This window comes from Aquarana catesbeiana, linkage group LG01, assembly GCF_042186555.1.
Source record: "Aquarana catesbeiana isolate 2022-GZ linkage group LG01, ASM4218655v1, whole genome shotgun sequence".
NCBI lineage: Eukaryota > Metazoa > Chordata > Amphibia > Anura > Ranidae > Aquarana > Aquarana catesbeiana.
In genome coordinates this window covers 272887434-272913252 of record NC_133324.1, presented here as the reverse complement: position 1 = coordinate 272913252, position 25819 = coordinate 272887434, and the positions used below count along the sequence as shown (strand labels likewise).

General features: G+C 44.1%; 1 protein-coding gene across 4 annotated transcripts in view; it reads left to right on the top strand.

The window, feature by feature from the left end:
- The window catches only part of TANGO2 (transport and golgi organization 2 homolog), a 239535-nt gene that overhangs the window by 189637 nt on the left and 24079 nt on the right, over positions 1–25819 (top strand). For all 4 annotated transcript variants that reach the window (XM_073628712.1, XM_073628722.1, XM_073628730.1 and 1 more), the window contains one exon: positions 2996–3066. In XM_073628712.1, the coding sequence (XP_073484813.1) occupies positions 2996–3066 (71 nt within the window). The remainder of the gene's footprint in view (positions 1–2995; positions 3067–25819) is intronic.

Below are 25819 nucleotides of genomic sequence, written 5' to 3'. Positions count from 1 at the left end.
TCAGTTCACTTTGTGATAATCTGCTATAGAGTGAGAAAAGGCAGGGATCTACCGCACATATAGCCTCTGCAGCCTTGCCACCACAGTGCACGTGCTGTGTCTACCTGTGGTTATTCGTCCTGGTGACTTATTCACATTATTCCCACCCTGGCAGGTGTTGCCTGTGGCATGGGCAGATAGGAGCGTCAGAGACACTGAAAGCTGCTGCATGTATGTGTAAAAGCATTCTCCCAAATTTGGAGATCGTCGAACAGCTCCAACCCTGATAACCATTTCTCCCCTCCTTTTCTCCTTTTTGACCGATCTACCTTCAAATCATTCACTTTTAAAAGGCACTCCCATAACAAATGTAAGGCAGAAGAGACTTGTTGTTTTGCTGGGATTTCATAGTACAGTGAGGGAACAAAGTATTTGATCCCCTGGTGATTTTGTATGTTTGCCCACTGACAAGTGATCAGTCTATAATTTTAATGGTAGGTTTATTTTAACAGTGAGAGACAGAATAACAACAACAAAAAAATCTGAAAAAAAACACATTTCAAAAAAGTTATAAATTGATTTGCATTTTAATGAGTGAAATAAGTATTTGACCCCTTCACAAAACATGACTTGGTACTTGGTGGCAAAACCCTTGTTGGCAGTCACAGAGGTCAGATGTTTCTTGTAGTTGGCCACCAGGTTTGCACACATCTCAAGAGGGATTTTGTCCCAGTCCTCTTTACAGATCCTCTCATTAAGGTTTCAATGCTGATGTTTAGGAACTCGAATCTTCAGCTCCCTCCATATATTTTCTATGGGATTAATGTCTGGAGACTGTCTAGGCCACTCCAGGACCCTTATGTGCTTCTTATTGAGCCACTACTTTGTTGCCTTGGCTGTGTGTTTTGGGTCATTGTCATGCTGGAATACCCATCCACGACCCATTTACAATGGCTAAGGGAAGGAGATTCTCACCCAAGATTTGACAGTACGTGGCCCCGTCCATCGTCCCTTTGATGCGGTGAAGTTGTCCTGTCCCCTTAGCAGAGAAATACCCCCAAAGCATAATGTTTCCACCTCCAAGTTTGACGGTGGGGATGGTGTTCTTGGGGTCATAGGCAGCATTCCTCCTCCTCCAAACACGGCGAGTTGAGTTGATGCCAAAGATGGCAAAGAGCTTGATTTTGGTCTTCTCCGACCACAACACTTTTACCCAGTTCTCCTCTGAATTATTCAGATGTTTATTAGCAAACTTCAGACGGGCCTGTACATGTGCTTTCTTGAGCAGGAGGACCTTGCAGGCGCTGCAGAATTTCAGTCCTTCATGGCATAGTGTGTTACCAGTTGTTTTCTTGAGATCATTGACAAGATTCTCCCGTGTAGTTCTGGACGGATTCCTCACTGTTCTCATGATCATTGAAACTCCATGAGGTGAGATCTTGCATGGAGCCCCAGACCAAGGGAGGTTGACAGTTATTTTGTGTTTCTTCCATTTGCGAGTAATCGCACCAACTGTGGTCACCCTCTCATCAAGCTGCTTGGCGATGGTCTTGTAGCCAATTCCAGCCTTGTGTAGGTCTACAATCTTGTCCCTGACATCCTTGGACAGCTCTTTGGCCTTGGCCGTGGTGGAGAGATTGGAATCTGATTGCTTCTGTGGACAGGTGTCTTTTATACAGGTAACAAGCTGAGATTAGGAGCATTCCCTTTAACCACTTGCCGACCGCTGTCAGCACATATACGTCGGCAGGATGGCACGGCTGGGCAAAGTAACGTACCTGTACGATACTTTGAATTTCCTGCCGTGCACACGCCTGCCACGAGCTCCGTGCCCGCGGGACCCGTGGACTCGATCGCCGCTGGGATACCCGCAATCGTGTCACGGAGCTGAAGAACGGGGAGATGTAAACAGCATCTCCCCGTTCTGCCTAGTGACAGGACACTGATCGTCTGCTCCCTATCATCGGGAGCAGCGATCAGTGTCATGTCACTGCTAGCCCATCCCCCAGATAGTTAGAATCACTGCCCAGGACACACTTCACCCCATCCCCTCCCCTAGTGGTTAACCCCTTCACTGCCAGAGACATTTGTACAGTAATCAATGCAATTTTATAGCATTGATCACTGTATTAATGCCAGTGGTCCCAAAAATGTGTCAAAATTGTCCAATGTGTCCGCAATAATGTCGCAGTCACGATAAAAATCACTGATCGCCGTTATTACTAGTAAAAAAAAAAAAATTTTTTTTAATACAAATGCCATAAAACTATCCCCTATTTTGTAGACCCTATAACTTTTGCGCAAACCAATCAATAATCGCTTATTGCGATTTTTTTTCTTTTTTTTTTTTTTTTACCAAAAATATGTAGAATACGTATCGGTCTAAACTGAGGAAAAAAAATGTTTTTTTATATATATTTTGGGGGATATTTATTATAGCAAAAAGTTAAAAAAAAATGCGTTTTTTTCAAAATTGAAGGCCTTTTTTTTGTTTATAGCGCAAAAAATAAAAACCGCAGAGGTGATCAAATACCACTAAAAGAAAGCTCTATTTGTGGGGATTTTTTGGGAGCCACGTAGCATGACCGCGCAATTGTCAGTTAAAGCGACGCAGTACCGAATCGCAAAAAGTGCTCTGGTCAGGAAGGGGGTAAATCCTTCCGGGACTGAAGTGGTTAAGAGAGAGCTCCTTATCTCAGCTCATTACCTGTATAGAAGATCCCTGGGAACCAGAAATCTTGCTGACTGATAAGAGATCAAATACTTATTTTACTCAATAAAATGCAAATCAATTTATAACTTTCTCTCACTGTTAAAATAAACCTACCATTAAAATTATAGACTGATAATTTTTGTCAGTTGGCAAACGTACAATATCAGCAGGGTATTAAATATTTTTTTCCCTTGCTGTATGTGGTTGCAGTGATAGTAGGAAAGCTTGCTGTTTGTACTTTTTTTATTGTATAGGAAATTTTCACTTTCAGATTTTACATTGATTTTTTTTCTTTCTTATTAGCAACACAAAGGGAGATGTAATTTACTATTATGGATCCAGAGGAGAAAAGCAACCTGTAAAATTAAATCCAGGTAAGTGATCTATTTTGTCGGTTGTAAATTAAAATGCTAAACAGATTTATACTTGACTCCTCTGTGCAATATTAATTTTGCTTTTCTGGGGTCACCCACTGGCGCTCTAGGTTCCTCCTCTTCTCTGTGTGCCACCATAGGAGTCAGCTTCCTATTGTGGTACATGGGCCTGGCATGATGCCAAGCCCTGCATGTCCATAGATACACACAGCATGGCTTGGCCCTGCCCCCCCACCCAGCCAACGGCTTTTGCTGCTGCTGCCTCTTTGTCCTGTGAGACGAAGAGAGAAGAGAGGGCTGCTGCAGACCAGCACAGCACTGGATCGAGTGAGGACTCAGATAAGTATTTAGATGTGAGGGAGCGATCCAGATACTGGAACATTTTTTACCCTAATGCAGGGAATGCCTGATGGTAAAACATGTTTAACCTTTAGAACCACTTTACATAAGGCAAAACCTGAGCCAGAATGCTGATTATATGTCAGTTTAATTTTATTTTGAATCCTTTCGTACATGGAAATATTTTAAAAAATTTGATTTTTATTACATTTTTCATTACATTTTCCTTTTACGAAATGCAAACCTGTTAGAAAAAGATCAAATTAAGGTGCAGTTGGTGCTTTGAGTTCTATATTCACATAAAGCTGAACTTCAAGGAATTATTTAAAGACACCATTGTAAACAGTGATTCATTAGAAAATATTTTATTGTGTTTTAAATCTATAAGTACAAAGAAAAAAAAAAAAAATATATAAATATATATATATATATATATATATATATATATATATATATATATATATATATATATATATATATATATACTACCCACAAACCCTTGCAAACTGAGATGGGAGGAGGGTCAGCACGGTGGGCTACGTTGCAAAAAAATTCTTCAGGGATGTAGTAAAAATGCTGAAAAATCCAGCAGTCCTAAATAAGACAAAAAACATAGGTGTACATTAAAGGGAAACTGAGGGCTGTAAATTAATATTTATTCCAAAAAACCTTAAAAGCCTTACCCCTGCTATCTTGAAATGAGCAGGCAGTAAAAGTGTTCCTTCGATATGTTATATATATTTTATGATTATCTTTTAGATTTGTAACTAGTTGGGTTATTGTCTTTGCAATGCCCTGGAATAGCAAGGATCCTTTAATAGCAGCAATGACATTGGAATGAGTAGGATAATGTTACGCAGCATAATTGGTATGTGCTAGATATATTACTCCCTGAGCTACTATACTGTGTACGTGATAAACAAGTAATAAATATATTTTTTCCTTTAGTATTCAGCTCTTACTAAATCTTATTCCAGTTCCAAACAAGAAGAATCAATCTTGGCAAAGAAAAAAACAAAACAGTGAGGGTATAGGATATACCTCAATGTCACGGTTTTATGCATACAAATATTTCCTTAATAAAAAAAATAAAATAAGTAGATATTAGTGTAAAAACGAAGGGATCTATTTATAGAAAAAAAGTGGTTGTAACCACTGGTTGTTTTTTTTTTTTTTTTTACCTTAATGTGTTCTCTGCAATAAAGTAAAAAAAAATTATTAGTAGAAGCCCCCCTTAATACTTACCTGAGCCTGATCTTGATCCAACGCTGTGCACGTCTACAGCAGCTCTTCTCCCAGCTCTTTTCCCGGCTCTCATAGGCTTGGCTGAGAGCAGCGTGAGCCATTGGCTCCTGCTGCTGTCAAAACTTGTGAGCAGAGAGTGGAAGACCGGGCCGAGCCAGACCTGTGTGTCTGAATAGTCACTTCCTCTATGGCACTTGGCAGGAGGGAGGAGCCAGGAGCACTAGCCAGGGACCCCAGAAAAAGATGAATAAGGCTGCTGTGTGCAAGTAAGTATGACACGTTTGTGGTTTTTTTTTGGTTTTTTTTTTTAAAGAAAGCTTTAACATTTATGAGGTAATGACTAAAGTAAAAAAAGGGACTTTACTGGTGCATATCCACTCAAGATAAACACAGACATTCCGCCATTTAAAATTAACATTTTGTTTATCTCAACTCAACCTTGGTATAGCCAGGGTCGGTTATTTAAAATCTTAATGACGCAACAAAATTTAAAAACATTTGCTCATTAATTTTAGTGAACAGAACCCCTTATTGTAGTGACCCCTCTATATTACAACTAACAACAATACAGTGCAATACATACTTTGCACTCCAACTGTAAAGCTTGCAGAGGGGTCACAAATTTTTAACGTGCTCAGAGATGCTTCTTTAGGAGAAGGGTGTTCAACAAACAAGTAGGTAGACCATTCCCAAGATGAAGATCACTGCCATAGAGGTAGGTATATAAGAAGAGAGGCACCGGAAAAACCAGATGCCAGTCCCCAAATTCAGGGTGGCAGATTGCAAAGGTTACTTGTTTGTAGCTGTACTCATGCTCAAAAGGAGGAACAATATACTATACTCAAAAACTCTTGCTAAATCTAAAACGCCTCATGCAGGCAAGAGGGTCAGTCCCAGGGTGGCTTACATTCCAATCTTTTCTGTACTTAAATGGCCCTGGTTCAAGAAGGTCTCCTCAGCCTCCAAATAATGTGGATGTGCAGCAAAAGAGGACTCTGATTGAAGTGGGAAATTTTGTTTGTTTACAATGATTTCATTAATTTGCACATGTTGGTACTATATATGGAGATTATATACATTGTATAGAATTTCCAGCACGCAGATTGATTTTGTATATAATTGCTAACAGTATTTGTATAATTTTTTATTTATCTTTTGGGGCAGAAAGAATTGTACAATTCTTATACAAACCTGGGTGTTTGCAGCACTGCAGTTAGGTTGTATCTATACAGTTAGTGGCGTATGGAAACACAGAACATTGCAAGCAGCAACAAAAGTGGTTATATGGTCACAGTATATAGGAGATTGCTCAAGGGTTCTTCACCTATGCATATATAGGCCAAGAACATTTGAACAGCAGTGGAAATAATATCTGGGAGACCTCAGCACTGTGTACATCTATGGAGATTCCTGTTCAAATAGCCAAATGAATAGGTGTTTGGCCAAGCAAACCTCCAGTTGCAAAGGGAAGCAAAACATTTTTCTTGTTCCTCCTTTAGTGTAAAAAGATCAACAGCATGAGGTCCCCACCCCCCCAAAGTTCATATCTAACCCTTTAGATCGGTATGGGTTGTTGGGGTCCCCCCAGATTCCATACCAGACCCTTTGAGTCTGGTATGAATTTTAGGGGGGGACCTCAATGAAAAAAAAAAAAAAAAAGCATTTCCCCTGAAAATCCATACTAGACCCTTAGTCAAGCATGCAGCCTGGGTGGCCAGAAAAGGTGGGGGATGAGCATATGCAGCCCTCCTCCCCTCCCTAAACTATACCAGGCCACATGCCTTCAACATCAGGGGTGAAACCTTACCAGGGGGGCCCTGCCAAAGAAGCTTGTCTCCATGTTCATGAGGACAAGGATCTCTTCCCAACAACCCTGGCCTGGTGGTTGTGGCAGTCAGTGGGCCAGGAGCTTTTGGAAATCTGAAAGCCCCCTTTAAAAGTAAGGTCGCTCCCAGATAGCCCCTTCCCCATGTGAATGAGTAATGGGTACATAATACCCTTACTCAATCACAAAAAAAGAAGTCAGTGGTAAATAAACACACACAAACACACACTTTTTGACAAGTCCCATGATTAAAAATTCCACTGTGGATTGCTTTTCTGAGCATTGTTTCTTTTACGTTTGTAGGCATTCCACCATTTACAAAACACGTAAGCTCAGAAACTAGAGTTCCTAGAAAAGAATAGGACAAAAAGTAATTACAGTATTTTAAAATATTTGTTTACTGGTTGCTGGCACATACCATTTGCTTTTATTAGAGAAAATTGTTTGGCCATGCGGTCTGTATATAAGCTATACCCAGAGTTATGAAATGACCTTTGTTTGAACAAGCAGAGGAAGAGCTGGACCCAGTTACAAGGCTGCATTAACCTGCATGTTAATAAGAAATTATGAGGAGTTATTGAAAAGTCTTATGGTTCCTGAGTGGAGGTATATATTACTAAAGCCTTTTAATCATCTACAGTTGACTACACGATTGAGCCAGAAATGATGACTGTGCCTCCATGTCAGTGGAACAAAGAAAAAGATGCTTCTTTTTAAAATAGCTGTATCTGTTTACAGAATTGTGCAGTTGATCTGCTGACCTCTTTTACTTTCTGGCATTCTCTAATTGGCATCCTCATTAGACTGTAATGATCTCTCGGTTATCCTCATTAAACCTTTATATAATAGCTTATTTGCGGCTAGAGGTAGGTCATTAGTGAGCTCCTATACCAACAATGGTAAAGTGTATCTAGGAGCTATAAGTCAGATGCATTGGTGTTTCCTCTTTTTCTTTTCAGTATTAAATAGTAGATTGGGGATGGTTACTGTTATTGGACTTGATAGTGTGGTGACCGTATTGTACAGAGTTGCAGATTCAAGCAGTAAAGGAAATGTGCTTATTATGTGCACAAACCGAAGATCTAAGCTGGAGTTAAGGTGAACCTGCTAGCCTTAAACTTTTAAAAGTGAAATTCTTATCTAAAAGTAGACACCAGAAGATGCCAGCTATTATCTTTGTCAAAAAAAAAAAAAAAATTCCTATGTATACCTCTCTGAAGTCTTAGAGGCCTGACTTCAGAACTAAACCCTGCAAACTTATACAGTTTTATTCTTTGAATGAGGGTGCCACTATTGGTTGCTAAGGCAAACTCAGTGGACAAGGGTGATGGCAGCTCGTGGTGTTTGTCAGGCCTATAAATTGGTATTAAATGTTGCTTTTATTTTAATCCATCCATGCTAAGCAATATTATAAACCTCCCCACTATTTAACATGCATGGTATGTTTGCACAGACATTTATCTACAGTAGTGTCTATCCATCACCTCTGCGTCCCTCAGCACAGGTTTTTCAGCTTCCTTTTAGATCAGGGCTCTCCTAGGGCAAAGGGAGCAGAACAGCCGCTAGCAGCCAATCAGCTTAGAGGTTGGAGAGGTGTGTCTTGCATGGGCTGTGTGCTTGAATGGACGCACATCCATTCAGCACTAAACACAAGAGTGTCTCCATAGAACTATACTGGGGAAAGGAGACGCCCTGAATCCACATATCACAGGCACTATCTGAAGCAACAAGAAAGAACATAAGAACAAGAGGCAGCCTGCCCGGCAAGTCTTCACCTTAGCAGATGAAAATATATTTTAAAAATGGATCCTTTATTATCACTTTAAGTACCGAAGTAAAACTAGTTTCAGAGATGGGTTTCTGGCAACCAAGGTATCAGCAAAGATCACTTTTAGATAAACCTGTGTTTTGCACCTGAAAGTTGACCTCATGGCCACCTATCTCTTTTGCCACAGAAAGCCTGGTGTAAGCTCCAAGATGTCACTTAGACTCTTTTCCCCACCCCTAGTGACAGTCAGTGGCGCAGTGTAATAATGGGAAGGGGAGTTGCATACTCCCCACATCATTACAGGAAACAATAGTGCTGTAGGGGATGTTTGGTGAAACCACATTGCTTAATGGGAAATTAGGCTTTTGGCACACCAGGCAGTGACTGTAGCTCTGAAAGGGCAAAGATTCAAATTGGTCTTCCACTGGACTGATAAATATTACTAATCTTCTTTTACAGGCTACCTCATTTAAAACATTAACAGGATACCTTTTGTTGCATGCTTTGCTCTAGGGGCAGGGTAATTTAAGGCTGGGTTCACACTTATGTGAATTGGATGCGGGTCTCCCTGCATCCAATTCCCATGACAGGGGACTGTGACCAGGTCTCAATGGAGCCGTTTCATACATCTCCAGGCGGCCACGGAGTGCACTGCAGAAGGGTCTTGTGCGTCTTTGAATCCGTTTCAGGTCCGAATTCAGGCAAAAATTCAGACCTAATTCAAACCTGAAATGGTGACTGGGGATGTATCGGACCCCCTACTGCGAGCCGCTCTGCAGATATTGTGAAACCAACCTTAAGTAGAGCTGTAGGCAAAAAATTTTTTTTCCATTTAGCATAGAGTACGGGAGGTTCTAACCCCTGTCAGTTTATTTTTTGCCATCTGTGCCCCATTGGGGAGATTTACCCTCACTTCCTGTCCCACAGCCTAACACGGGAAAGAGGAAATCCCTGCAAATTATGTGAATTCCTTGGGGACTCCCAGGTCACATAGAGAGGGTGAATCTCCCTAATAGTGGCACGGACAGCCATAAAAACCTGACCGGTATTCCGATCCATCTCCACTCTGTCCAAAAAAAAAAAAATTGTCTTTAGTTATACTTTAAAGCCAGTGCCCCTAAAGTTTTATTTAATGCAGGCACCCACATGGTCCAAAATTTTCAAATTTGCACAAGATGACAGTGCATGTCTTCAAAAGTTGACAAAGTTGTGTTGCCATTGCTGTTCAGTAGTATACTGTATTTCTCACTAGTAATTTTTAAAGGTGGAGTGGTTTCTCTAAAATCTTTGTAGGTATTCTTTTATGTGAACAATTTAGATGGTGGTTATTGAAGTTTTTTTTTATTATTCCTGCATACATTCATTATTAATCCCAAAAGTGATGGTTGCATGGACAGTGAAGGCAGTTTATAAGACTTCTAAGGTAAATTATTTGAAAAATTGCATATTATAGTAGTACTCAAAAATAGATTTTTTTTTTCTTGCATGTTCAACAATATGTGCACATACTTGTAAGTGTACAGTAGTAATTGAATAACATTACTAATAATTACCACTAATAATATAATAGTTACTAATTCGCTAATACTAATAAAAATCACTACTAAGTAAAAGTTAATGTGTGCACCACAAAGTCACCAGGCAGTTCTGCTGGCAGAATCCAGGCTAGCACCAGTCTTAAGATGCATGTTTATGGCCTGCCCAATAATCAATTAGCAGGGGAGCTGTTGAAAAGGCATGCAATTCAGGCACAAAATGATACCTGACAATAGCAGATGAGGAAAAGAAGACTCAAATCTAATATAGATTTTCTTGTAATTGCTTCGCAATCCATCAAGGGTGTCCCCAGATGCTGCAGTTTAACTAGCTGCCTTCTAAAATGTATCCCTTTCATTATTTTGGGATTCCTTCACAGCATTACTTGACATAATGGTTTACATTAGATGCTACCAAAACAGTCAGGTGTATCTCATTTGCATTACTGTTATAAGTAAAATGTAAGCACAGAACAAAAAGTATTTGTGATATGCTGGTGTGCAAGGAAGGGGTCCAAAATGGATCTGCCATACAGCAAAACACCCGTGTAGTTTCTTCTGAAAGTATCCATTGCCCAACACATGAAAAGTCGAGTAATCGTGATATTTTATTTGTATTTACTGTATATTGTACTGTCCGTATGTAGCACCCTCTAGTGTGCTACTTTTATTAGTGCAGGAAAATTTATGTTTGACTCATAGCTTGTGAGTCTGAAGTTGGATCAGGGTTTACCGCAGGTCAGACTGGATGACTCACAGAGGCAGGTCTCTGGTACCTCCCGCTGGGTCTAGAAGTTTGGAGAAACTTCTAGAAGTTAGTGGGCGGAGGCCAAGAGGACTAATCTGCATACTTGAGGGAACTTGGCCAATCCCCTGGTAGGGTGGTTGCGTTAGCCCTTAAATATGGTGGAGCCATGCCAAAAGGGGAGTTGGGTGGAATATGGAGTGGAGGGGTCCCTTAGGTCTAGGGGGGCCCTTTGCCTCCAGGCTGGGCTTGAGCTGGCTTGGGAAGATCCATTCAGCATCACGGTTTGAACAGGCTTCTTGCCTGAGAGCAGTGGGAACAAGGAGGGCAGAGTGAGTATATCAGCACACCCGGGGATTCAGAAGGGGAGAGACTGACATTATGTAGCAAGCTTTCAAAAGACATCACTATGCTTAACCCTTTATCCCTTGTCCTGGGAGATCTTTTGGAGCAGCCAGGTGAGCTGGTAGTCCTTCAACCAGGAGGGCTGGTAGAATCCTGCAGGCGGTGGAACTGGGAGCAGATCTACAGGAGGAGAGGAGAGCTTTCCAATATTTTGTGCTACTTTCTAAAGGGGTTGAAAGCTCCTAGTCTATAAGAGACTTTGCCACTGACCCAAGAGACTAGGTGTTTCTAGCAAGGAGAGCAGTCTAGGATCGTTTCTTTGTACAGTTATACAAAGTAAGTAAGTTGTCCACATCTGTTGTTCAAGTCAAGTTGGGCATCCCATAATCCCTATACCCTATCCAAGTTGTTTTCCCCAATAAAACAACAAAAACAAGCTCATGGACTGATTTCTGGTGTCTGGATGCAAGTTGGAAATGCGCGTTTCCTGGCTCTGCAGGAATAGGAGAGCCAGTTACCAGCAGCCTTTAGGGGGGTAGTGCTACATATATATATGTGTCTTCATAGGTTGTTGTCTTTCAAGATCCTCTTTTTTTTCACAAATTCTCAGTTTTTATGCAGCTTGTATATTGACTTCAAGTGGTTCTAAGGGCTGAAGGTAAAAAACCTTTTGAGTGCAGCTCCTTTACCCCACCCCTTATACTTATGTGAGTCTGAGTTTGATCCAGCACTGTGCATGAGAGCAGCGTCTCTCTCCGCTCTCTCCTTGCTGCTGTAAATCTCAGCCAGTGAGGAGGGGCATGAATACCTCAATAGCAAGTGGCTTGCTATGGTGGGCACTCAGCAGGGGGGAGGAGTCAGGAGCATCAGCGGGGCACCCAAGAAGAGGAGGATCAGGACTGTTCAGTGCAAAACCATTAAACAGAGCAGGTAAGAATGATGTTGTTTTTTAACTAATCATGGGTCTACACTGACTTTCATAATTTTTTTTTTTTTTTTCCCTGGCGGGTGACACGGACTCACCTGCGGCATGGTGTCTAAGTACTAACTGCTATTCACCAAAGTTCCTGATGGTGGAGATGGGTTTTGCTGCATGTTATTAACAGGTTGCCCCAACTAGGGAGTAAACAAGCTGGGGACAGGAGTGAGATGAGAGCACAATCATCTGGCAAACAGGAAGTGCAGACACATGGCATAAATCAGGAAGTTCATGGGAAGAGCAATAAGTTGAAGGTTCAAGAAAAACAGGGTTTAAGGCAAGATAATTCAAGGAATTGTCCAGGCTGCTGTGCAACATCCCAGGTAGCTCAGCAAGAGGAGGCATCGCCAGACACAGCAGAGCTCTCAGGTTCAGATTCGGGTCCTGACATAATGAGGGTGGAGGGGGAGGATAAGTGAAACTTCCCTTTTTAGGTGAAGTTGCCCTTTAGGGAAGCACGGCACTTCTCCTTAGTGTAGTACAGACTATGCTGACAGCTCTATATCTACCTTGTCCTATATTTAGACATACTTTGTGTTGAAATTACACTATTTACAAAATTTACAATGTCACTGAGGGTCTTCATCATAGGTTTGCTATGGGGCCCCATGATTTGTAGTTCTTCTCAAATGATCTACTCTCCCATTGAATGAATTGTAGGCTACAATCAAATGGCTAATTGGGTGAAATGTGCAGCGCTTATGTGATCATATAAACCATAACAAATATGAGTACAAAATCGTGAATAATGATGTGCTCAAAAATACTCCAAGCAGTCCTCTGACATGTGATGTCTATAAACAGAGGAACTTGGACTTGTGATGTCCAAAAAAGAAAAAAGTCAGTGACAAGCTTCAATCATGTGTGATGATAATCCTCAACCACATTTGGATATAATATAGTGACAGTCTTTAACTTCAAATATGTATGATGTAATAACAGTTGATAGTAGATCCACCACCAAAGACACCAGAAGCTGCTTACCAGAGGGATTGAACTCAAATAGGTGTACACCTAGTGAGTCAGTCAAGCTTTGTGGTATAATATACCAAGGGGATCAGATGCTCTATGCAGAAATGACCTCCAGATGGACCTCCGAACAAGTGTAAGGTATGGATGGGCTCAGTAGATATAGGCAGTCAGCCCCATCATTAACCGCTTCAGCCCCGGAAGATTTTACCCCCTTCCTGACCAGAGCACTTTTTGCGATTCGGCACTGCGTCCCTTTAACTGACAATTGCGCGGTCGTGCGACGTGGCTTTCAAACAAAATTGACGTTCTTTTTTTCCCACAAATAGAGCTTGCTATAATAAATATCCCCCAAAAATATATAAAAAAACATTTTTTTTCCTCAGTTTAGGCCGATCGTATTCTTCTACATATTTTTGGTAAAAAAAAAATCGCAATAAGCGTTTATTGATTGGTTTGCACAAAAGTTATAGTGTTTAGAAAATAGGGGATAGTTTTATGGCATTTTTATAATTTTTTTTTTTTTACTAGTAATGGCGGTGATCAGCGATTTTTATTGTGATTGCGATGTTATGTCGGACATTTTTGACACATTTTTGGGACCATTGTCATTTATACAGCGATCAGTGCGATTAAAAATGCACTGATTACTGTGTAATTGACACTGGCAGTGAAGGGGTTAACCACTAGGGGGCGGGGAGGGGTTAAGTGTGTCCTAGGGGAGTAATTCTAACTGTAGGGGGGATGGGCTAGCAGTGTCACTACACTGATCACTGCTCCCGATGACGGAGCTGTGATCAGTGACACTTGTCACTAGGCAGAATGGGGAGATTCTGTTTACATCAGCATCTCCCCGTTCGTCCTCTCTGTGAGGCGATCGCGGGTATCCCCACAGCGATTGAGTCCGCGGGACCCGCGACCCATATCACGGAGCTCCCGGCCGGCGCGCACGCAATGGCATGGTGGGGAATTCAAATGGACGTACCTGTAAGTCCATTTGCCCAGCCGTGCCATTCTGCCGACGTACATCGGCTTGCGCCGGTCGGGAAGTGGTTAACCACTTCAGCCCCGGAAGGATTTACCCCCTTCCTAACCAGAGCACTTTTCTTTCTCGAACATCACGGGACACAGAGCCACAGTAATTACTGATAGGTTATATAGGGTATCACTGGTGATTGGACACTGGCACACCCTATCAGGAAGTTCAACCCCCTATATAATCCCTCCCCTTGCAGGGATACCTCAGTTTTTACGCCAGTGTCTTAGGTGATGGACGTGTAAAGATGTCCTGTGCTGAGCTCCAAAGGGAATATCCTATATCCTATACTGGGGCAAGCCAGGCAGACCGGATATATTCAAAGTGTCCTTTCTAGGCCGAATTGGATGGTACCCGGGCCTCGTGTCCGAAGAAATGAGGTTTTACCTGTAATGCTTCTCTTTTTAGAGAGCTGGACGCCACATATTAGAAAATGGTTTTCTAGCCTAATTTCTAGCCGGGTGCTTTATGGGCCCAGAACTGCAGGATCCCCCTATTCGTAGGGGGCCCCAGTCTCTGACGGTGAAGATTGGGTCTGTATTAACTGAACCCTGCGGCTGGATAAGGTAAGAGGAGATTCCACAGAATTTTCTAATTCTAGTAGGTTTCTCCTTTAAGGTAAATGCATGCTATGCCTATTGTGACCACCGGGGGCTGCCAAGAGCACAAACCTTGTCATGCTGGATTGTCTGTCTCAGTGTTCATGCTGCACAAGTTTCACAGCGTCTCCGGCCGGCTCACGGTATGATGGATGGGGGGATTTCTCATGTATGAATGTTCCCCCCCCAGGCTAGGGGGAGGCCACAGGGGTCTAGACAGTGGTTATACCGCTCAGGCACCGCAGCCCCCACCGCCATCTTCGCCATTGCTGTTGTCAGGCAGGCCCTTCACTACCAGCCTCTCTCCCTCCTCCCTCTCCTCCAGCCTTCCTCCATAATATTTCAGGAGAGTCGGCCAGCACTTGTTTTTTTCAGAATTCGAGGGGGGGGGTGGGACGTCTGCACAGGTGCTTAGACTCCCACTCAGGCCAGCTGCAGGCTATTAAAGCACTCTGTACAGGTGCACACAGCCTTTGGAGAGACACAGAGCTGACGGTCGCATGTAAGGTGGGACACAGGCATTCTCCTAGGCAGCATTTACTGAAGTAACACCAGACTGAGCATTGGGTAACAAGGCTTTTAGCCAGACTACATCACTCAGCAGCCAGTGTTCATTTGTGATACCTCACACCTTCTTGCTTTGCACTATGGGTAGAAGAGGTTCAAGCACCCCAAGAACCAGAGACACTAGGGGATCTTGTTCAGGTTCTGAGGGCCCCCTGTCAGCAGCATCCTCCCCCCCTGCAGGGCCAGCTAGCCAGGGAGAGCCGTTGGGGTCAGGGGCTACACCTGCTTCTGGCACTTCAGCCCCTGTATACATTACTCAAGAGGTTTTTTCCCTCAACCATTAATGGTTTAGAGGAAAGATTAATGGCCGTGATTACAGCTTCACTCAGTGGAAGAAAACGTACTAGGCCTTCCTCTGTTCCCCAAGACCCTCAGGAAGAGGAGCTCTGGGATAAAGGAGACGAATCCCTTTCAGAGGATCAGGATGGGACAGATGATTCCTCTTCTGAGGAATCAGGTGGAGAGGGACCCTCTGCAACTTCCCAAGAGGAGAAAGTCTTCGTGCAGATCCTTACTGGATTGGTCCGCTCCACATTTAAGTTGCCCCTACCTGAAACTGCTAAAGAATCCTCTTCTGCTTTGGGGTCACTGAAACCTTTCCAAGCAGCACAGGCTTTTCCTGTTCATAATTTACTTGAAAAGCTCATTTATTTTGAGTGGGATCACCCAGACAAACGTTTTTTTCCGCCGAGAAAGTTTTCAACACTTTAACCGATGGAAGAAAAGTTTATCAAAATGTGGGGAATACTGGCCATTGATGTCGCCATTTCCTCCGTAAATAATAGTCTGACTTGTCCTGTAGACAATGCTCAGATGCTCAGGGATCCTGTAGATAAAAAGATGGAATCCCTATTGAAGGATGTTTTTTCCTTAGCAGGTTCAGTGGCTCAACCTGCAGTTGCAGCGATTGGAGTCTGTCAATACTTAAGAGACCATGTTAAGCAGGTCATCAAAGTATTACCTGAAAAGCAGGCCCAGGGGTTGGCTTACCTTCCAGCGGCCTTATGCTTTGTGGTTGACGCCATTAGAGATTCTATCGTGCAAACCTCCCGTCTTTCACTGGGGTTGGTGCATATACGTAGAATCCTATGGTTGAAAAATTGGTCAGCCGAAGCACCATGTAAGCTCCTGGCGGGGTTTCCATTTCGTGGTGAAAGGTTGTTTGGAGAGGACTTGGATAACTATATCAAGAGAATCTCTTGTGGAAAAAGCACTCTCTTACCTGTTAAGAGGAGTAAGTGTCCCTCTTTCAAACGGACTCTTTCCCCAGCGCTGGGGGCTTCAGCCTCCAGGCAGTCTTGACGGCCGCCTCCATCTGGGTCCAGAGACAAGAGTCAACCCCAGGGACAGAAAAAGTCCTGGGGGAAGAAGCCTGGAGTTTCAGGAATTTCCCTCTCCTCGGTTCCTTAGATCAAGTGTCCCCAGAGACCCAGAGAAGAAGCAGTCGCTCCTAGCGTTAGAGCGACTGTTGTCGCAGGAGGTCATTTATGATGGTTCCCGCAAAGGACCAAGGATTGGGCTTCTATTCCAACCTTTTTACGGTCCAAAAACCAAATGGGGATGTCAGACCCATTCTGGATTTAAGGGATCTGAACCAATTCCTAAGGATTCAGTCCTTCCGCATGGAATCAGTCCGGACAGTAGTCTCTACCCTGCAGGGAGGAGAATTTCTGGCATTGATAGACATCAGAGATGCATATCTGCATGTGCCAATTTTTCCTGCTCATCAGAAGTTTCTGCGCTTTGAGGTAGGAGGGCGCCATTTCCAGTTTGTGGCTCTGCCTTTTGGGATAGCCACTGCACCTCGGGTGTTCACAAAGATCTTGGCCCCTCCTCTGGCCAGACTGCGGGCTCAGGGTATAGCTGTCATAGCATACCTAGACGACCTGCTATTGATAGACCGGTCGGTAGCCTCCTTGAACGGGAACTTGAGATCCACAGTCAAGTATCTGGAACACCTAGGTTGGATCCTCAACCTAGAAAAATCTTTCCTAAAACCAGTAAAAAGACTGGAGTATTTAGGTCTGATCATAGATACAAGCCAGGAGAAAGTATTTCTACCTCAGGCAAAGATCATTGCTTTACGGGAGCTGATTCTGGCAGTCAGGACCAAGAAGGGTCCTTCTGTCCGCCTTTGTATGAGGCTGCTAAGGAAGATGGTGTCTTCATTCGAAGCAGTTCCCTATGCTCAGTTTCATTCAAGAATGCTGCAACACAGTATTCTGTCAACCTGGAACAAGAAGGTTCAGGCATTAGACTTTCCGATGTACCTGTCGCATGTGGTGTGTCAGAGCCTCAATTGGTGGCTCATACCCGAAAACCTGCAGAAGGGGAAATCCTTTCTACCGGTTACCTGGACGGTGGTAACAGATGCCAGTCTGTCAGGTTGGGGAGCAGTTCTGGAACAGTCTGCGGTCCAGGGGATATGGTCCAAGACAGAGAGGACCTTACCCATCAACATTCTGGAGATCCGGGCGGTATATCCAGCCCTAAAAGCCTGGACTATCAGGTTACAGGGCTGCCCGGTCAGGATCCAGTCCGACAATGCCACAGCAGTGGCTTATGTCAATCATCAGGGAGGCACCCAGTGCCGAGCTGCTCAAAAGGAGGTGAACCAGATCTTAGTCTGGGCAGAGAGGCATGTGCCATGCATATCAGCAGTTTTTATTCCAGGGATAGAGAACTGGCAGGCGGACTATCTAAGTCGCCAGCAGTTACTCCCGGGGGAATGGTCTCTACACCCCGACGTCTTTTGGGCCATATGCCAAAGATGGGGGGTCCCAGATGTAGATCTCTTTGCATCCCGATTCAACAAAAAGATAGACAGATTTGTGGCAAGGACGAGGGATCCTCTTGCATGCGGGACGGATGCGTTGGTGATTCCGTGGCATCAGTTCTCACTGATTTACGCATTCCCGCCTATTCTGCTACTGCCACGACTCCTTCGCAGGATCAGGCAGGAAAGGAAGTCGGTACTTCTAGTGGCCCCCGCTTGGCCCAGAAGGACTTGGTATGCAGAAATAGTAAGGATGACGGTGGGTTCCCCGTGGACCCTACCAGTACGCCCAGACCTGTTATCTCAAGGTCCAGTGTTCCATCCTGCCTTACAAACGCTAAATTTGACGGTTTGGCTATTGAGACCCATGTTCTGAAGAGTCGCGGGCTTTCAGGTCCTGTCATATCTACCTTGATTAATGCAAGGAAGCCAGCTTCCAGAATGATTTATCATAGAGTCTGGAAAGCTTATGTATCCTGGTGTGAATCCAGAGGTTGGCATCCCAGGAAATATGTCATAGGTAGATTTCTTGATTTTCTACAATTAGGATTAGAGATGAAGCTGGCCTTGAGTACCATCAAGGGCCAGATCTTGGCTTTATCGGTATTATTTCAAAGGCCACTTGCTTCGCATTCTTTGGTCCGAAACTTTATACAGGGGGTGATGCGTCTTAATCCTCCGGTTAAAGCTCCCCTAAACCCCTGGGACTTGAACTTGGTCCTGACTGTGTTACAGAAACAGCCTTTTGAACCAATAAGTCAGATTCCTTCGGTCTTGTTGACAAGGAAGTTAATTTTTCTGGTGGCCATCTCTTCTGCTAGAAGAGTTTCAGAATTAGCAGCCCTTTCCTGTAAGGAGCCTTATTTGATTATACACAAGGATAGAGTGGTACTGCGTCCTCATCCTAGTTTTTTACCGAAGGTGGTTTCTGATTTTCATTTAAACCAAGACATTGTTCTGCCTTCCTTTTTTCCAGATCCCTGTTCTCCGGAAGAGAGATCTCTACATTCATTGGATGTAGTAAGAGCAGTTAAGGCCTATCTCGGGGCAGCTGCTCAGATCCGCAAGACGGATGTTTTGTTTGTGCTGCCAGAGGGTCCCAATAGAGGACAGGCAGCGTCAAAAGCTACCATTTCTAAATGGATTCGACAATTGATCATTCAAGCTTACGGTTTGAAACAGAAGATTCCTCCGTTTCAGATCAGGGCACATTCCACAAGGGCTATTGGTGCTTCTTGGGCAGTGCATCACCGGGCCTCTATGGCTCAAATCTGCAAGGCCGCAACCTGGTCTTCAGTTCATACATTCACCAGATTCTATCAGGTGGATGTGAGAAGGCATGAGGATGTCGCCTTTGGGCGTAGTGTGCTGCAGGCAGCGGTACAGGGTCCTCAGGTCTGATTACACCCTACTTGGTCATGGTCCCCCCCCCCTCAGGTAGCATTGCTCTGGGACATCCCATCAGTAATTACTGTGGCTCTGTGTCCCGTGATGTTCGAGAAAGAAAATAGGATTTTTTAAAACAGCTTACCTGTAAAATCATTTTCTTTCGAAGGACATCACGGGACACACAGGTCCCGCCCCTCTTCTAATACACTATATTGCTTGGCTACAAAACTGAGGTATCCCTGCAAGGGGAGGGATTATATAGGGGCTTGAACTTCCTGATAGGGTGTGCCAGTGTCCAATCACCAGTGATACCCTATATAACCCATCAGTAATTACTGTGGCTCTGTGTCCCGTGATGTCCTTCGAAAGAAAAGGATTTTACAGGTAAGCTGTTTTAAAAAATCCTATTTTTACAACTGCGTCGCTTTATCTGCTAATTGCGCGGTCATGCAATGCTGTACCCAAACGAAATTTGTGTCCTTTTCTTCCCACAAATAGAGCTTTCTTTTGATGGTATTTGATCACCTCTGCCGTTTTTATTTTTTGCGCTATAAACGGAAAAAGACCGAAATTTTTGAAAAAAAAAATGATATTTTCTACTTTTTGTTATAAAAAAATCCAATAAATTCAATTTTAGTCATACATTTAGGCCAAAATGTATTCGGCCACATGTCTTTGGTAAAAAAAATGTCAATAAGTGTATATTGGTTTGCGCAAAAGTTATAGCGCCTACAAACTAGGGTACATTTTCTGGAATTTACACAGCCTTTAATTTATGACTGCCTATGTCATTTTTTGAGGTGCTAAAATGTCAGGGCAGTACAAAACCCCCACAAATGACCCCATTTTGGAAAGTAGACACCCCAAGGAAATTGCTGAGAGGCATGTTGAGCCCATTGAATATTAATTTTTTTTTTGTCCCAAGTGATTGAATAATGACCAAAAAAAAATTACAAAAAGTTGTTACTAAATGATATATTGCTCACACAGGCCATGGGCATATGTGAAATTGCACCCCAAAATACATTTAGCTTCTTCTCCTGAGTATGGGGACACCACATGTGTGGGACTTTTTGGGAGCCTAGCCACGTGCGGGGCCCCGAAAACCAAACACCGCCTTCAGGATTTCTAAGGGCGTAAATTTTTTATTTCACTCCTCACTACCTATTACAGTTTTGAAGGCCATAAAATGCCCAGATGGCACAACCCCCCCCCCCCCCCCAAATGACCCCATTTTGGAAAGTAGACACCCCAAGCTATTTGCTGAGAGGCATGTTGAGTCCATGGAATATTTTATATTTTGACACAAGTTGCGGGAAAGTGACCAAGTTTTTTTTTTTTTTTTTGCACAAAGTTATCACTAAATGATATATTGCTCACACAGGCCATGGGCATATGTGGAATTGCACCCCCAAAATACATTTTGCTGATTCTCCTGAGTACGGGGATACCACATGTGTGGGACTTTTTGGGAGCCTAGCCGCGCACGGGGCCCCGAAAACAAAGCACCGCCTTCAGGATTTCTAAGGGCGTAAAGTTTTGATTTCACTCCTCACTACCTATCACAGTTTTGAAGGCCATAAAATGCCCAGATGGCAAAAAACTCCCCCAAATGACCCCATTTTGGAAAGTAGACATCCCAAGCTATTTGCTGAGAGGCATGTTGAGTCCATGGAATATTTTGACATAAGTTGCGGGAAAATGACAATTTTTTTTTTTTGCACAAAGTTGTCACTAAATGATATATTGCTCAAACATATGATAGCAATAGGTAGTGACAGGTACTCTTTTTTTTTTTTTTTTTTTTTGAAAAAACGGGGGTCTATTAGACCCTAGATCTCTCCTCTGCCCTCAAAGCATCTGACCACACCAAGATCGGTGTGATAAAATGCTTTCCCAATTTCCCAATGGCGCTGTTTACATCCGGCGAAATCTAAGTCATGAAATGCTCGTAGCTTCCGGTTTCTTAGGCCATAGAGATGTTTGGAGCCACTCTGGTCTCTGATCACCTCTATGGTCAGCTAGCTGAATCACCGGCTGCATTCTCAGGTTCCCTGTTGGGACAGGAGAGCCAGAGAAAAACATGGAAGACGGTGGGGGGGGGGGATTCCCTCCCACTGCTTGTAAAAACAGTCTAGAGGCTAATTAGCCGCTAGGATTGCTTTTACATGAAAGCCGACCGCTGGCTGAAAAGAATGATACCAAGATGATACCTAAACCTGCAGGCATCATTCTGGTATAACCACTCAAAGTCCAGCAACATAGCAGTACGTTGCTGGTCCTTGTTGGGCATATATTGTAAACTTTTTTTTTCATGCAGCCTGTGGGCTGAACGAAAAAGAGATTGATCGGTGGGTATGCCCACCATTAGAATACCTCCCTTCATCCACCCACTTCTAATAATGGGCATACATGCACCGTATATATAAATGCCGAAGCATGGAGGCATCCTCCCGCAAAAGTTAGGAGCAAATCGCTCCTCCGCCCTCTGCTGCCCCCACGCTTCGGCATATATGCTGAAGTATGTAACTGTGGTGGTGCAATCACCTCCGACAGCGCTGGAGTCACGGCTTTATGTATCGTGGGAGCAAACGCTGTTGCTGTCAAGATAAATAAATCCGCGCTGCAACTGAATGGCGTACCTGCTAAGCAAATGATGGTTAACAATAAAACAAAGTAACATTACAGTATAACCGTAAGACTTACCATACCTGCAAAGCAAATACAAAAAAAAATAGTAAAAAATAAAACATTTAACGCAACCTGTGCCTAAAATATATATATGCCGAAGCATGGGGGCATCCTCCCACAAAAGGCAGGAGCAAATTGCTCCTCCACCCACTGCTGCCCCCGCGCTTCGACATATATGCTGAAGTATGTAACTGTGGTGGTGAAATCACCTCCGACAGCGCTGGAGTCACGGCTTTATGTATCGTGGGAGCAAACGCTGTTGCTGTCAAGATAAATAAATCCGCTCTGCAGCTGAATGGCATACCTGAAAACAAAAAAATGGTTACCAACAAAACACAGTAAACAGTAAAGTATAAAAAAAATGCATATCTGAAAAGCAAACCTGGTAAAACATAATAACAATAAAACATTGCAGAATAGAATACAGTAAAAAGGAGCAGAACAATAGAGAGAGAATAGAGAGCGAGAGAACAATAAAATTACAACTATTTTTGGTTTTTTTATTTTATATTTTTTTTGTGTTTTTATTTTTTTTCTTTACACTTTTTTTAGTAACTTTAACTTTTGTAACTGGTACCATGTTTGGGTCTCTCAAAATGCGATGGCATCTTGGGAGACCCTGTGAAAGTGTGTCCTAGTCTGTGCAATGCTGTACCCTACGCTAAAACTCAACTAGTGTATGGTAGCGTTCAAAACATTCACCAATGCATAGACCAGGATTGTCAGGACAGGAGGGACAATAATACCGGGTGTCATGCCTAAATCCACGCTTGCTACAGACCACCCCCCTCCGGGGGTCGGGGTCCGCCCCACCCTCTCCGACTCAGACCTCAGATCAGACGCGACGACATCTTTTTTGGGGGGCTCGTTGGGTAGGGGTACTCGAGAGGACATAAGGAAAATGCCTCTCATGCAGCCGGCTTACTGCATTTGGTTGGGAAAGGTGAGGTGGAGCACCGTCTGGAAACAGAAGGGCTCTGACGATCTCTTCCTGGAATTTAAGGAAGGGTCCAGTCCGTCCTGAAGCTCTGTATAGCACATGAGCGTTCAGCAAAGCCAATTGAAATAAATAGACACTTTTTTGTACCAGCGTCTGGCCTTACGGGCAACTAGGTACGGCGCCAACAACTGGTCGTTGAGGTCCACCCCTCCCATATTTTGGTTATATTCGTGGACACAGAGGGGTTTCTCCACAACACAAGTCGCCGTAGTAATTTGGGCCGTCGTGTCTGCATGAAGGGAGATAAGAACGAAAACATTCTTATTGTCCCTCCACTTCATAGCGTGCAAATTATTACACTGCAAGCAGGCGTTCTCTCCCCCAGCCTAAGACGGGAATCTACAAGCCGCTGGGGAAAGCCCCGGCGATTTAGGTCGCACGGTGCCACATGCTCCAATCTGTTGATCAAAAAGGTGACTAAAAAGTGGCACGCTTGTGTAATAATTGTCCACGTACAAGTGGTACCCCTTTCCGAATAAGGGTGACACCAAGTCCCACACTATTTTGCGAGCGCTTCCTATGTAGTCAGGGCAGTTTGTCGGCTCTACGTGACTATCTTTGCCCTCGTAAACCATAAATCTACATGTATAGCCTGTGGCCCTGTCACAGAGCTTATACATCTTGACCCCATATCTGGCACGCTTGCTGGGAAGGTACTGTTTGAATGACAAGCGGCCAGAAAATTGAATCAGGGACTCATCAGCGCAGACAACTTGATGGGGAGTAAACAAGTCTGAAAAACGCTGGTTGAAGTGGTTTACTAGGGGCCGAATTTTGTAGAGCCGATCGTATCCAGGGTCTCCACGAGGACGACAGAGTTCATTGTCATTGAAGTGCATGAACCGCAAAATCTGCTCGTAACGTGCCCTGGCCATGGAAGCAGAGAACACGGGCATATGGTAAATTGGGTCAGTGGACCAATATGACCGCAACTCACTCTTTTTATTTATGCCCATGTTGAGGGAAAGGCCGAGAAAGATCTTAAATTCGGAGACCGTAATTGGTCTCCAATCTCTGGCAAGGGAGGACTGGGGATTAGCGGTGATGTGTTGACCAGCGTATAAATTGCTTTGGTCCACAATAGATCTATAGAAATCTTCGGTGAAAAACAGCGAATAAAAATCCAATGGAGTAAAATCAACTGTTTCCACCTGAATTCCGGGTTGGCCAGTAAATGGGGGAAGTACGGGTGCCGCAGAAGTGGTGGGTTCCCAATTCGGATTGGCGAATGCAGCAGGAAGGGCACTATGGGTACGACGGGCCTGTGTTCGTCTTTTTGGTGGCAACGGGACACTACTAGTGCTTGCCACCTCGCCAGCTTGAACTGCACTTATGGGACTCGCCACGTCACCACGTGATACTGCAGTGCTGGAAGTACGACCAGGGTGTACTAGGCCGCTGGTGCTTGCCAGTTCACCAGAAGGAATAGCAGCGCTAGTACTGCTCTGCTCCATATGAGGGACCTGCGGTTCTTGCACTTCAAGGACAGAAGATGATGATTGGGGTCTGGTATGCCTGACCTTAGCAGGGACCACAACTCCTTTTGTCAGAGCTATCTGTCATGGAGCCGCTGTCCTCTACAGGTTCGTATTCTGAGCCTGAATCTGACAGATGAGTGACTTCCTCTTCACTATCTGTCATGCTCAGAAACGTGTAGGCCTCTTCACTAGTGTACCTTCGATTTGCCATTTTGGGCTCTAAATTTAGGGGTACACTAGTGAGACTCGCAGGCAAAAAAGCTCCTGACTGTTAGCGACTGATTCAAAATGCTACCAAAAAACTGTTAGCGATCGCAGGGATCAGGCCTGACTCTGCAAACGCTGCAGTTATGTGTGCTTAGTGTTTTGTAAGTGTCAGTGATTGATCGATACTGCACTTGGGTGGGCTGGGCAGGGCTGGGCAGAGGGGCAAAACGCAGGTGCTAGCAGGTATCTGGGCTGATCCCGCTAACACTGCGTTTATGGGAGCCCTAAACTGCTGGGGAGTATAGATCTGATCGGATCAGATATCAATCCGTTCAGATACTATAGCACTAAGGGAGGTGTATGCTGCGTGCGTGGGTGTTAGCGGTACTGGCGCTAACCTGACGCTGCCTGGGGCAACGCAGACCTTATCTGACCCTAAAAACGTAACTTATATCACCGCCGGGCAATTAGGGGGTTAAACCTTTATAAGGTAATAAACGGCGGGTGCCCTAAAACTATAATAAACTATAAAAAACTAACTAACCAGCGTCACCCGTAACACTTATACGGTAATCGCTGGTGAAAGGGTTAACTATGGGGCAATTAAAACCTTTATTAGGTAGTATATGGGGGTCCCTGTCGCTATAAAACACTGACAGCGAACCTATATACTTACCTCCCTAGCTAGCGTCACCAGTGACACTAATACAGCGATCAGAAAAATTATCGCTTAGTGACACTGGCGACGGGGGTTGATCAAGGGGTTAACCTTTATTAGTGGGGGTTAGGGGGGGTACCCTGGACCTAAAGGGGGCTAACCCTAACTGCCCTAACACTTATAACTGTCAGAAACTGACACCAATGCAAAAAAAAAAAACTATGCTATTGGTGTCAGTGTGACAGGGGGCACAGGGGGGTGATGGGGGGGTGAAAAGTGTGCCTGGCGTGTTCTACTGTAAGTGTAGTGTTGGTGTAACTCACGTTGATGTTTTCTCTCGGCGCCGAAACGAAAAGACCGGCTCGAGGAGGAATGACATCACTTCCTCTGCCGCTGTTTACATTACAGCAGCAGAGGAAGGATTTCATTTGGCCGGGAGCGATCGCGAGGGGGTGGCCATGAATGGATGGCCTCCCCCTCACCTCTGATCGCCCGCCAACAAATGCCAGCCGCCTCGGGCACCGGGGGGGGTCCGATCGGACCCCCCACCCACGGGAGGCAGATCACGTACAGGTACGTGATTCTGCCTGCTCGTGCCATTC